The sequence below is a fragment of the Solea solea genome, chromosome 6 (assembly GCF_958295425.1).
Source record: "Solea solea chromosome 6, fSolSol10.1, whole genome shotgun sequence".
Classification (NCBI taxonomy): Eukaryota; Metazoa; Chordata; class Actinopteri; order Pleuronectiformes; family Soleidae; genus Solea; species Solea solea.
In genome coordinates, this window is record NC_081139.1 from 791,502 (window position 1) to 805,711 (window position 14,210).

The window sequence follows — 14,210 nt, forward strand, 5'->3', positions numbered from 1 at the left end:
AGATGATTATTTTGTGGGTCTAAATCTGGTTTCTTCTAAGAGCTTAATCATTTCCGAACTACTTGTGTGTTTAAATTGAAATGAATCATTTAAATGTCATTGAATTAGTTGCTTCTAAACTGTGACGATAAAATTCAAGGAAATAAACTGTTCAACATTAGTTCATGGTCATTTTATCAGTAAGAGAATATAGGTTAAAAATAATAAGAATACAACCAATATAAATTAAGATATACATTTTTTTTGCTCCAGAAAAACCTGTGTTCAAAACATTGACAGTTGTGACGCAATAATAATACAAATGAGGAGGGAGCGAATTTAGAATTGACATTATACATATAAATGAACCATATTATGAAAGTATATTAAATTGGTTTAAAATTAAGTAAAAGAAAGAGAAAATAATAATGAGAATAAAAAGATATTTTCTCTTTGTTTACAGAATAACAGAAAGAACTTACTTTTTGTTGATTGTCGTGAATCAAACAAACACTGAGTGAGACGATGATGTTGATACTAAATTTATAGTAGTTAATAGAAGTGTGTGTGTGTGTGTGTGTGTGTGTGTGTGTCATAAACATTAACCTTGTCATGACCAGGAGTCCTTATGGAGACTAAAATCTGGTCGTAATGACGCAGAACCTAATTTCTGAGTAACTGATTAAGTGTAGGACTAAAATTTGAATTGTAGTTAAGGTTAGACATTAACTGGTTAACACTTTGTTAAGGATGTCCAAATGAATAGAACCTGTGTGTGTGTGTGTGTGAGATTTATTTTAAGATAATATGTTAATATAATAAAATCCCACTAGGGTTAGGGTTAGAACTGTTATATTGGGAGATAGGCAAACATGTTTCATTATTGAAACCTTTGGGGAGCTACTTGAAACGGGACTGGCAGCTACTGGTAGCTTGCAAGCTACTCATTGGAGACCCCTGATTTAGAGTGCCCAACCAATTTACCAAATCCCCAAATCTGCATGTTGTTGGATTGTGGGAAGAAACTGGGGAAAACACACAGCCTTGTTCCAACCGGGTCTTCCTGTTGCAAAGGCAGGAGTGTGAACCACTACACCAACCATGTGGCCTGAAAAAAATGCATTTATTGGTATAAGTTATGAATTTAAGTTATTATAAGTTATGAATTTCTTTCTTTTTGACACTTCTACTTATTTAAGTCAGTAGTATTTTAAGAATATCAGAAAATCTGCTCAATTGGCAGCAAACCGCATTGTAAACCACCGGCGTATGTTTTTAATCTCTCGTTGAATGTCAGTAAAAAACAGGTTTTTTCTTTACTTTTAAAGGTCCGGTGTGTAAGAATCTAATGGTGAGACTGCAAACAAAACAGAGGAAGACCACTCACACACACTCACAGTTCCCCCGAGGTCGTCAGGGAACTACGGTGGCCTTCCAGGGAAGATGGCATCATCCACAGGTAGGGACGAGTTATATACAGTGAGAGTGAGTTTGTACCAATATCAATCCAACAAAATCTTTTAAGTCTTTTAATCAAGTTAGCTGGTAATCTGTGTTGAGGGGTTTCTTCACATGACATTGGAGGACAGGATTTATAGGATTTTACTCACACATTGAAGCTTTAATGTTAGAATAGCAGGAGCCGCTGAAACAGCATCATTACCGTCTCTTAAGAGTTCTTTTGTGGTTGAGCGTCAGAACTCGACGTACAGAACAGATAATTTTTCAGGTACTTTCTGAAAGTCTTGTCTCGCAGCCCGTAAACCACCGGACTGATCAGTCACGGGAGAACGTGGACGAATATTGAGACGGCAAAGTGAATGAATAGAAGCATTTAAGGGAACAAGGATATCAGGCCTTCCATGATGATACTGCGCGTGACTTTGTTATTTCCACGCTTCGATGCTGGCAGGATTAGATCATATTTGTAGAACAATAACAAACCAAAATGGTTTCCTTCCTTTATTTGTTCATAGACCCCAAAACAGGTATTATACCAAAGAAACTGTCATACTTTAGTCTAGTATAGCAGGAGAAACAAAAACAGAACTTCATATGTTGTGCTTCCATCGTGATACAGTTTGGTTTGGTAGTTTTGTACAGTTTAGAATGGCGAGGCTTGTGTTTCGAAAGAGAACAGTACCTATACTTGGTAGGTGGGGTGTGGGCCGACGTAGCATGACGTACTGTTGTGACGACATCAAACGACAACATAAAACATGATGCAAAAGACAACAATGGAGGACATCCAGCAGCTTTTTTTCTGCTCAGTTTCAACAAGACGTCAAAGCTTTGTATGAGAATAGATCCCAAGTCAGAGACGTTTGTGGAGACAGTTTACCGCCACTCTGACAGTACCATCTTACTCTGGTACCCCAAAGGAAGGGTGCGAAAAATGGAATGGTAGGTCCTGGTTATTTTGGTACTCGTCTCGTCTAATGGAAACCCAAAAAAATACATATCATACTGTACCAAACTGAACTGTTCCACTTGATGGAAAGGCCTCTTAAGATTTCTTTTGTGGATGAGTGTCAGAACTCGTCATACAGAACAGATAATTTTTCAAGTACTTTCTGAAAGTCTTGTCTCGCAGCCCGTAAACCACCGGACTGATGAGTCGTGGGAGAATATGGATAAATATGGAGACGGCAAAGCGAATGACCATGATCCCATTTGGGAACAAGAATAACAGGCCTTCAATCATCAAGTAGTAAGCATAGGTGAGCATACACAGCAGCAGCTGGAAGCCGTGGAGGAGCACGGTGTTCCTCGCCTTCTTGGCGTCTGTAGCGGCTGCTTGTGCCGTGACGAGGATCCTGAAGTATGTGTAGAACAGAGTGAGCCAAACACCGATCAAAAACACTATGTTGAATATTTTTCTCCTCTCGTTGCGACCGGGATTTCTGAAAACGTAATCTGTGCGGCAAACAAGTCTGGAATGAAAGAATTCCACAGACTCTGTGGCCAACGCGATAAATAAATCTGGCAGGACATAAAATGAACTCAGCATCCAAATCACTCCGATCACCGCGTACGTTTTCTTCACCGTGCAGATCTGCGTGTGTCGGAGCGGGAAGCAAATGGCGACGTAGCACTCTACGGCCATGAAGGCCAGCGTTAGAGGATTGTTGATAGTTGCGAAGACGGCGGCGAGCACCAAAGTCATACAGAGGGAGACGTTGAGAGTCCACACGATATAACTCACGACTTGAATGAGGGTGAACAGCGTCAGGAGGATGATGTCGTTGATCACCAGATGGATGTAGAGGATGTAGCGAGGATTCATGTTAAAAACCTGCAATCAAAGACCAAAACAGGATAAACGCCTTTACGTGTCATCTCAATTTGGCAGGGGAATAAACTACGATGCACCATGTCGGTATTGACATATTGGCCTAGATTCCCTGATATGATTAAACAGTCGGCTGAATTAGCTGCTACCTCCTTGTGGTGGTGTGGACCTTTGATGTGTGTCATATGTGGCCCTAATCCTCTTCCGTACACATCCCAAAAAAAACCCACCATGAAATTAAAATACAAACCTATACATACAATTACAAAACAAATACAATGTAAATAAAATAAAGACAATGAATACAATGAATGTCGTGTTCTGTTTTTGCCCGATGACGAGCGGGACAGGAATTCAGACGCTGTTAAAACATTAAATGCCTTATTTTCCCTAATAAAAACCTCACGTTTTGTAATAATCGCTCTGTTTCGATTACTTTGTTTTTGTAATTGTCACTGAAACACAAGTGTTGACTAATTGCACAGCCCTAGTGGCCTCAGGCTGTACTACGTGTTCATAATTTTTCTTTTTTTATATTTTTATACATTATATGTACATATTTGTCAAGGAATCACGTTTATATGGGTACACTTCCAGATGAATGGAGTAGCCCTTTAGAGAAGAACCCGAGAAACGCCCCCATCACCTCTTAACCTCTGAGACCTGGCAGGTTTCATAATCTTTAACAAAGCCAAACACAGTTGTTGCTTTGTTATTATTTGGCCTAAATCCAGATTACTAACGTTTAGGTTTCTGAAGGTCCTGCAGAAACTCCTACGATAGTTTCAACCTCAGATTAGAAGTGAAAAGGAAATACGATGAGAAGATACCTGGTGTTTTATGAATGTGTGCACCAGGGTGCTGTTGACATAGTTGATGGAGATGCAGAGAACCACAGTGATCACATTCTTGATGATGACTCCTTGTAAAGTCTCCCTGATGACAGGCGCTGTGAAGTTCCTGCTGATGTTTGAAAGGTTCATGAGTGTGTGGTTGAGCTGCTCTTCACACCTGTTTTAACCTGGAAGTACAAGACAGTGGATCTGTGTTCGCTGACGTCCCACAATACCATCATGCAACACTGTGCGCTGTTCAAATCCATACATGTTAATATACACACACCAACATATGAACCAAGCAACAGTACTGTATAAAAGGCAATAATATGAGGACCACACATCATTAAATCTCAACCAGAAAATACAGGTAATCTTATTCAATAACAGCCATTGAGCAAATAAAATAATTGAATTTTGCTGCATCAGTGTTTACAGAGACCATCGCACATATACGTACTGCATTTCAAGGTTCCAAACGTCACTTTATACACTTAGAAATGTAAAGGAAAAAAAAAAAGCAATAAGTGATGAGAGATGATAGAAGAAATGCTGAAGACAATATATTTGCTCATGCAGTTTCAATAAATGACACCAATGGAGTTTCTGTTCAATTACTTCATTCATCATAACTGAATTAATAAAACATGACCACATTTGCTCTAATTAAAGGATAAAATATAAAGTAATGAAGGGAGAAGAAGAAAAAATCGTATTATAAATGTACGTGTCAAAAGAAGGAATCACAAACTATACCAATGCAGTTTGAATAAAAAATAAAACGCCTGCAGTTTTGTTGCAGTTCGTTTTTTTTTCCTCTGTAATTCATCATTTCTATACGCACACAAGTACCGTGTTTGAGCTTAATGTTTCACAGACTACTTGTAGTAAACCATTAATGATGAATTGTTTCATTATTAACTGTGATTTTTAATCATTCATCATCATTAGTTATTCCTCTACTTTAATGCAGAAAACGCTGCCACATTTTTATGGATTTTTCTGCTCTGAGTTTATAAGTGAACAAACATACAACAGAGCAGCAACATCTAGGAATATTATTAACAGGGATCAAGTCATATTAATGAAGAATGTTATTACTATTTTAACCTAAGTTTTATTTAACCATTTGTTGCCACTGTTGATTAAGACTATTTTTCTTGTAAGGAAGACCTGGCCAAGAGCTGCGCAGACAAAATACAAAGTCACAATAGAAGAAGATAAAAGAACTCATGGAAATCAACATTTATCTGTGAGATTAGTTCTTCTGAAACAAGTCTCAGTAAAAAAAAACACAAAGGCCCTTTCCAATTTGTGTCTGGACACTTTGAACATGAATTTCAGATGTAGTTATATCAAAGAGAAGGGAATTCAGAATGACATGCATATAAATGTACCATATTATGAAAATAGTTTAAAATAAAAAATAAAAACTCAAAATAATAATCAGAATTGGAATATTTTCTCTTTGATTACAGAATAACAGAAAAAAACGGGTACTTACCTCGTCGTGTCAAACAAACACTGAGTCTGGCGATGATGTTGACACGACATTTATAGTCGTTTGTGTGTGTGTGTGTACACAGTGAATCTGTTCACACGCGACAACGGTCGTTATGCCAACAAAACTTTACTCAACATACAACCATACGTATGTGGAGTAACTCAAATTCAAGCCATGAACTCTCGTCATTGTTACAAACTATTGTCAATTTTTCCCCCACATTTGTGTCCTGAAAATGGAAGATTATTTATTTTTAGCCCACATTTGTGGCCCAGACCTGACAATTCATCTGACTCACATCCTGTGTAAAATGATGGTGGTCCACTCATATTTGACAGGTCAGTCAAAAGTCAGCCAGAAAAACTTGGCCCAGATATGTTTAAATTTGACCAGGCCAAATTTGTTGCATTATATGGGGGTCACTTAAGGTTCACATCTTCATAAACCATAGATTTACCAAAATTGATACACCAAAGGTCTAGGTGGCTAGGCCACATTTGCTGCAATGCTCTGACGAGGTTCCAAGCGAGCTGAGCCGATACTAAAATGTGACATCAACAGACTGAGTCCATCGGCTGACGAGAGGATCCAGTGTGTTTGTAGACAGAAAAGTTGCATGTGGAGACGTCCTGTGTTTTACTAAACGCTCATGACACAGTTTGCACACCGTGGGTGTCGTTGTTGGGAAATGCAAAATATTTCCACACCGGTGATTTCAGAAAAGCGGGTGGGCGTTCAGAGTTCAGTCAGTGCCAGTGTCGCCCCAAATCAGCAGTTGCCATGGTTACTATTAGTTGTCAGCAGCTTTAGGTTAGCGGGAGGAGCTAACGTGTCGTTGTGCTACAATGGCTACAATGATAACACTGAGGTTTTTCCCCATCACACTGGGGGCGTGGTTAGATCCTCGATTCCACCTTTGATTTGAAAGGTTTAAATCGTGGTGTTGTTACGATCAATATTCGATTAACAATCGAGATCATGACACCCCTCGTATCAAAGATCAAGTTTCTCTCACTGCGCCCTCTGCTGACCCACATAGTAATTACTTCAGAAGGTCTGAAGGGCTTCCAGGCTGTATATTTTGAACTCAAACTTAAGATTTTAAGGTTTTGAGTGTGAACTTTTCACAAGAGCAAATACTATGTGCTGGAAATGTAGCTTTAAACACTAGCTCCTGGCTGGGTAAAATATCTGACGTTAAAATACCCAAAACCCAGGTTACGTCACTGGTGATGAGTCCAGGTTGTATCAATTGCTTGAAGATACAAAGAAGACACGATTATATCCATTTATTTGTTTCCATGGTAACTTTTGTTCTAGAAACTTTCCATAAGAATCTTGGGAATAAATGAGAATTAATTGGAAATTTTGGATAATTTAAACATCTCTGGCCTTTTTATGGCCTTTTGGAAGGTTCTGCAAAAATGAAACTCTGTGAATTATAAACATACATGATAAAGATCTATAAATATGTCTATACCCTGAGGTGTCCTGTGAACACTTTTTTACAGGCGTCTCTTTTACTATTGTGGTCTATGGGAAAATTGCTTTTTGGGCCACAAGTATTTTTTGCTGCAGTACCACAAGTGGCCACTGGGAAATTGAGGTGCAAGCCAGAGGGGGAGGTGCTTTATCCAGTTCTTGTAATACATCCATGTCATGTGATGGATTAAATGCACAATGCATGTAGGGGGCGTGGTTTCAATAGCCTGTGATTGAGGAATAACATTGATATTTAACTGTATTTGCATCAAATCTGATTGTTTTGGCCAAAGATTGTGATATTAAAGTTTCCAGTTTATTCCCATTAATTTTCATCAATAAACTTTTAAAATTCCTGGAATTTTGCAACCCTGGTCTCATGACAGAAAACATTGCAAGAATATTATTATTATTATTATTATTATTATTATTATTATTAATAATAATAATAATAATAATAATAATAACAATAATAATAATAATAATAATTAATTCCCATGTAACATTTTTAAACTCTTAAAATTCCTGGAATTTTGCAACCCTGTTCTTATGACAGAAAACATTGCAAGAATATTATTATTATTATTATTATTATTATTATTATTATTATTTATTAATAATAATAATAATAATAATAATAATAAGTGAAATTAATTCCTTCTTTTTTATTTGTTCAGAGAGCAAAACAACAGGTGTTACACCAAAAAGCAAAATGCAGACAAAAGCACTACAGTCGCTGTCATAATGTCTCCACATTACAGTACATCTACTTTCCTCTACTTTAAAAATGCAGCTAGCAGGAGCAGCTAAAACACGACTTCATAACTCTTTAAGATTTATTTTTTGGGTGAGTATCAGAACTCGTTTTACAGAACAGATAATTCTTCAGGTACTTTCTGAAAGTCTTGTCTCGCAGCCCGTACACCACTGGACTGATGAGTCGCGGCAGAACATGGACAAATATCGAGACGGCAAAACGAATCGCCAGAAACCCACTTGGGAACAAGGACGTCAGACCTTCCAGGATTATACTGTAAACATAGGTGAGCATACACAGCAGCAGCTGGAAGCCGTGGAGGAGGACGGTGTTCCTCGCCTTCTTGGCGTCTGTAGCGGCTGCTTTTGCCGTGACGAGGATCCTGAAGTATGTGTAGATCAGAGTGAGCCAAACAATGACCAAATACACCTGGTTGACGATGTCCCTCATTTCTTTGAGATAAGGATGTCTGAAAGTGTTCCTTTGAAGGCAGAAAACTCTGGAGTGAAAGAATTCCATGGATTCTGTGGCCAGTGTGACAAATAAATCTGGGAGGACGGAGAGTGAACTCAGCATCCAGATCACTCCGATCACAGCGTACGTTTTCTTGACCGTACAGATCTGGGTGTGTCGGAGCGGGAAGCATATGGCGATGTAACACTCTAATGCCATGACGGCGAGCGTCAGAGGATTACTGATGCTCGCAGAAACGGCAATAAGCAACATGACAATGCAGAAGGAGACGTTGAGGGTGAACACGATGTAACTCAGGACTTGAACGAGGGTGAACATGGTCAGGAGGATGATGTCGTTGATCACCAGATGGATGTACAGGATGTAGCGAGGGTTCATGTTGAAAACCTGTCGTGAAAGACACAAATGGACAGAAAATTATTGCTGTGAGACAACGTGTCGTCTCTCAGAGGGAAATAAACATGATTTAAAAGAGCAAAAGACAAAACCATAATAAATGAAATTTAGTTGGTGAAGCAGGACAAATATGAAGGAACATCTGAATTACTTTTATCCCCTTATCCGGCAAGTGACTATAAATGGTAACTTCTGCGGGCATCCAAAATGGCATCATTATATGGCCCAATCGGACCAATCAGCAGCAGGTTGGGGTTCTCTAACTCTAACACTAAAAATAAATGTTCCTTTAAGTTTATATGTATGTTTTATTTATACGCTTTACCCTAGACAGGCATATATAGCGTGATGTGGTACTGCTGCCACGGCAACGAACGTGACACAACAGACGATGGAGTTTTTCTTGACAAGACAAGACGAGACAAGACAAGACAGTCAAGCTTTGTTTAAGAGTAGACTGCGAGCGTTTGCCTCAACTTCCATGGGATATTTACACCAATCACAAAGGAGTGATCACTTCTCTGATCAGAAGTGATGAGGACACATTGACATAGCTCACCACTAACAACAATAAACATAATCAGAGAAAGTTGAAAGGGAGACCTGGTGTTTTTTGAAGGTGTGGACCAGGGTGCTGTTGATGTAGCTGATGGACATGCAGAGAACCACGGTAATCACATTCTTGATGATGGCGGTTTCTAAAGTATCACGAATGACGGCCGTCGTGAAGTTTCTGCCGGCGTTTGAAAGGTTCATGAGTCTGTCGAGCTGCTCTTCACACCTGTTTGACCAGAGAAGGTTACTGAAGGTTACATCACAGTTAGTGCTGCAAAATATTATTGGCTTTAAAATGTATTCTCGGATATCGGCAAACCAGGATCTGCTGATATGACGAATGACTAGAACATTGGGTTTGCTGCTCCTCCACAACTATTATTTGTTTACGCTTATTTATTTTGCTTCATGAAGAAAATGTATATCTGCTATGACATGAGTATGTAAAATGTTGTGTTCATTTCGCGACAGAAAGGACTTAACCATGGACGTTTTTTTGTTTATTTTAACCATGAAAAGGACTAGAAAATGTCATGTGAGTAAGGGCTTTTTGCCCATTTTCCAGAATATATCGATATCTGGCAGAATACATCAATATCTGGCAGTTATTCACAACTTACAGCATGTAAAAATAGGGTATTAACAATTTAAAATGAAGAAAAACAAAGGATCTGAACAGTATAAAACATTTTTAAAATAACATTTGTTTCAGTCTTTGTCTCAGTGTCCAAAAACAGGCCAAAAATTGGAAACTTATGTACAGGCGTTTTTCCAGCTCTATCCTCAACTCTGGTGACAAAGACGCTGATTTGGTGGCTTCCTGTGACAGCGCGAGTTAAATTACCGTAATAACCACATGTTGAATTTGACGTGCAACTTCTCAGCTTTCAGAAACCGTTGGAATTTTTCCAACAGCACAAACCAACTACGGTGATGCAAACTTGTCGTCTGCAATACGTTGGTTGTTAAAGGATTAATAACCTGTGCAGTTGTGCACGGGGAAAACTTGTATATATTGGCATCAGTTATCGGCCCAAACACTCCTGATATATCCACATATTGTATATCGGCAAAAAGTCCAATATCGTAGAAGACGATAGAGAAGAGCTCTGGAGGATGATGCCACGTAATCCCATCAACAGGTCAGATTATTAAAGTGATGACATTCAGTGTTAAGTTAAATTTATAAAATTTCAACTTTAATGATCATAAAAACGCGTCATCGTCAAAATTACTCATCAGCAACAAAACAACAAATAAAACAATTCAAGTTTTAAAACCATTACCACTTATGCTTTGATAAAATGTTAAGATTTAGGTCAATTTTGTTTAAATATAAAACACAAAAAAGCTACTGTGTTTAACAACACACTCAAAATCTTCTGAATAAGTAACAGCACTCGAGCAAATGAAGCAATAACATGAATGATTGTTATCATATCGTTATGATCTAAGAAATAAACATAACATTGATTTATGGGTCAAAATGACATCAAAATATACAGATGTCAGTCAGTCATGTCATCATCATCTACCGCTTTATCCTCCACCAGAGGGTCGCGGGGGGTGCTGTGCCAATCTCAGCTACATCAGGCGATAGGCGGGGTACACCCTGGACAGTTGGCCAGTCCATCGCAGGGCCACACACAGATAGAGACAAACAACCATTCACTCTCACACTCACTCCTATGGTCAATTTAGAGTGTTCAATTTACCTAATCCCCACATTGCATGTTTTTGGACTGTGGGAGGAAGCCGGAGAACCCGGAGAGAACCCACGCACACACGGGGAGAACATGCAAACTTCATGCAGAAAGGCCCTTGTTCCAACCGGGGCTCGAACCCAGGTCTTCTCGCTGCAAGGCGAGAGTGCTAACCACTACCCCACTGTGTAGCCCATATACATGTAATTTGAATAATAAAAAAAACAACAACAAATTGTTAAACCTGTTCAGCATTGCCATCAATATGAGCCATTTAAGGCTTTAATTTTTCCTTACACACTAATGAAATAAATAAAAAAAATCCCAAATAAATCCATTTACAGGTGAAAAAAAATATGGACCAAGAACACAAAATAAACCAAACAAAGTTTTTCCTCAATGCTCTGTTTTCTTTACTCACACAGTTGTTGTTTTTTTATTTAGTTTAATTAAAAAACAACAAAGTAATAATAATGAGAATCAAGAAAGTTTGTTCTCCTAGTTTACAGAAAAACACAAAGAACTGGTACTTACCTTGTTGATGGTCATACAAACACTGAGTGTGATGTGTATGTTGATACTACATATATAGCAGTTGTTGTGCGTGTGCGTGTGTGCGTGTGTGTGTGTGTGCGCGCAGTGACATTAATTTAAAATTTAAAGACACAAGCACGTATGCAAACATACATATGGGTAGTATAGTAAATGTCAGACCTTTTAATTTACCATAACAGCAATAATTTTTTATTTTTTTTTGGATTGTCAAATGTATTTATTCATTGCAAGAATATGCAAGTTTAACCCAGATAGCAAAATATTTGTCTTTGTTATTGGCCACTGCATCGCAACAGAAGAACAGAACTGTCTGAGATATGTTTAAAGATAGCCAGGCCACATTTGGTGCATTACATGTGGTACATCCACAGAAACCACTATTGTGCCATATTTCTGCTGTGCCACATTTTTATAATTGGTTAATCTGGAAAGCCTATTTTGGCAAAGCTATGGCACATTAAACACTGGTTAATGTGTACGTGGGCCACACGTGGCTCACCAGTGCCTAACATGCCGGATGTTTTGCTAAAGTTGGCCCAGGTATGATTTAATGTTCCTGGGCCTCATTTGTTACATCATGTGTGGGTCACTCATGTTGTTGCCCGGGCGAAAAAGTCTGATGTTAAAAGTCCCAAAACATCCAGTGATTTGTGATGAAAAGCAAACTTTTTGAAAGGAAATAAAATATTTTTTAATCCCATGACGGGAAAAATTGCAACAATAATAATAATGATAATAATAATAATAATAATAATAATGATGATGATGATGATGATGATGATGATAATAATAATGACCGAAATTAACATCTTCCTTTGTTTAATCAGAGATAAAAAAAAAAAACAAGTTTGACTTCAATAACAAGTTATACTACAAAGTACACATAACAAACAGTTTGGCCTCAGCATGTATTTATTTGATTTCTCTGTTTTGGAATGCAGACATGCAGGACATGATAAAGGCCCCTTAAGATTTCTTTTGTGGTTGAATGTCAGAACTCGTCGTACAGAACAGATCGTTTTTCAAGTACTTCCTGAAAGTCTTGTCTCGCAGCCCGTAAACCACCGGACTGATGAGTCGTGGGAGAACGTGGATGAATATGGAGACGGTGAATCGAATGGCCAGAATCCCGTTTGGGAACAAGAATAACAGGCCTTCAATGATGGAATAATGAACATAGGTGAGCATACACAGCAGCAGCTGGAAGCAGTGTAGGAGCACGGTGTTTCTCGCCTTCTTGGCGTCTGTAGCAGCTGCTTGTGCGGTGACGAGGATCCTGAAGTATGTGTAGATCAGAGTGAGCCAAACACCGACCATCAGCACTAGGTTGAATATTTGCCTCCTCTCTTTGCGACCGGGATGTTTAAAAACGTTATCTGTGAGGCAGAAAAGTCTGGAATGGAAGAATTCCACAGACTCTGTGGCCAAGGCGATAAATAAATCTGGCAGGACATAAAATGAACTCAGCATCCAAATCACTCCGATCACTGCGTACGTTTTCTTCACCGTGCAGATCTGCGTGTGTCGGAAAGGGAAGCAAATGGCGACGTAGCACTCAACGGCCATGACGGCGAGCGTTAGAGGATTGTTGATGGTCGCATAAACGGCAACGATCAGGATAAATATACAGAAGGAGACATTGAGCGTGAACACGATGTAACTGAGGACTTGGAGGAGGGTGAACATGGTCAGGAGGATGATGTCGTTGATCACCAGATGGATGTAGAGGATGTAGCGAGAGTTCATGTTAAAAACCTGTCATCAAAGACACAATTGGACAGAAAATTATGAATAAACCACTCAATGAACATGATTCTGGATTTTCAATTTATTCAGAAGAAATATCTTTGTACCCAAATAGAAATAAAAAATAAAAAATTTTAGGCCTAAAAACTCACTCACTCATCTTCTACCGCTTTATCCTCCACATGAGGGCACTGGCACCAATCTCAGGTGACATATGGTCAATTTATGGTGTCCAATTTACCTAATCCTCATACTGCATTTTATTTTTTGGCTTCAAGTGGCCCTTGAGAGAAGAAACACCTCGTCACCTCTTAAACTCCACGTGGAGACAGTAAATATCTATTAATAGTTAATAGTTTATAGTTTATGAAGCCAAAAAATAAAATGCAGTATGAGGATTGATTGACCATATGTCACCTGAGATTGGTGCCAGTGCCCTCATGTGGAGGATAAAGCGGTAGAAGATGAGTGAGTGAGTTTTTAGGTCTAAAAATGTTTATTTTTTTATGAAGATTCTGCAGAAACTCTGCAAGATTTATAACCTCAGATTAGAAGTGATAAGGAAATGGGGTGAAAAGAACATACTCATCATTGCAATGCCGTAGAAAATTATTAAAAATGATTGGCGTCAGACCTGGTGTTTTGTGAACGTGTGCACCAGGGTGCTGTTGACATAGTTGATGGAGATGCAGAGAACCACAGTGATCACATTCTTGATGATGGCCGTCTGTAAAGTGTCCCGGGCGACAGACGTCGTGAAGTTCCTGCCTGCGGTTGAAAGGTTCATGAATCTGCTGAGCAGCTCTTCACACCTGTTTGACCAGAGACCACTGGAGGTTACATGAAAGTACAAGACAATAGAGCTCTGGTAGCTGATGCCACACAACACTCCACCATTTTGGCAGGAATCCATACATGTATATACCAGGAA

General features: G+C 38.8%; 3 protein-coding genes across 3 annotated transcripts; all 3 read right to left on the reverse strand.

Moving 5' to 3' along the window:
- Positions 1–1,968: 1,968 nt before the first annotated feature.
- LOC131461181 (odorant receptor 131-2-like) lies at positions 1,969–4,288 on the reverse strand. Its single transcript, XM_058632238.1, has 2 exons — positions 4,102–4,288; positions 1,969–3,274 (listed from the first exon to the last, which is right to left on the reverse strand). Exons 1-2 carry the CDS (start codon positions 4,252–4,254, stop codon positions 2,486–2,488), a joined length of 942 nt encoding a protein of 313 aa, XP_058488221.1. The 5' UTR covers positions 4,255–4,288; the 3' UTR covers positions 1,969–2,485.
- Positions 4,289–7,850: 3,562 nt separating this feature from the next.
- On the reverse strand, positions 7,851–8,708 carry LOC131461233 (odorant receptor 131-2-like). Its single transcript, XM_058632322.1, has one exon. The coding sequence runs from the start codon at positions 8,700–8,702 to the stop codon at positions 7,923–7,925; it is 780 nt and encodes a 259-aa protein (XP_058488305.1). The 5' UTR covers positions 8,703–8,708; the 3' UTR covers positions 7,851–7,922.
- A 3,791-nt stretch (positions 8,709–12,499) lies between these two features.
- On the reverse strand, positions 12,500–14,037 carry LOC131460518 (odorant receptor 131-2-like). The gene is made up of 2 exons (XM_058631109.1): positions 13,914–14,037; positions 12,500–13,288 (listed from the first exon to the last, which is right to left on the reverse strand). Exon 2 carries the CDS (start codon positions 13,277–13,279, stop codon positions 12,500–12,502), a length of 780 nt encoding a protein of 259 aa, XP_058487092.1. The 5' UTR covers positions 13,280–13,288; positions 13,914–14,037.
- Positions 14,038–14,210: the final 173 nt, after the last annotated feature.

What these genes read in the sequence shown, in the direction of transcription:
- LOC131460518 (XM_058631109.1), bottom strand. Translation starts at nt 13,279, where the DNA reads ATGAACTCTCGCTACATCCTCTACATCCATCTGGTGATCAACGACATC.
- LOC131461233 (XM_058632322.1), bottom strand. Translation starts at nt 8,702, where the DNA reads ATGAACCCTCGCTACATCCTGTACATCCATCTGGTGATCAACGACATC.
- LOC131461181 (XM_058632238.1), bottom strand. Translation starts at nt 4,254, where the DNA reads ATGAACCTTTCAAACATCAGCAGGAACTTCACAGCGCCTGTCATCAGG. An exon ending in ACACATTCATAAAACACCAG is followed by an intron (nt 3,275 to 4,101) that starts GTATCTTCTCAT and finishes CTTTGATTGCAG; the next exon opens with GTTTTTAACATGAATCCTCG.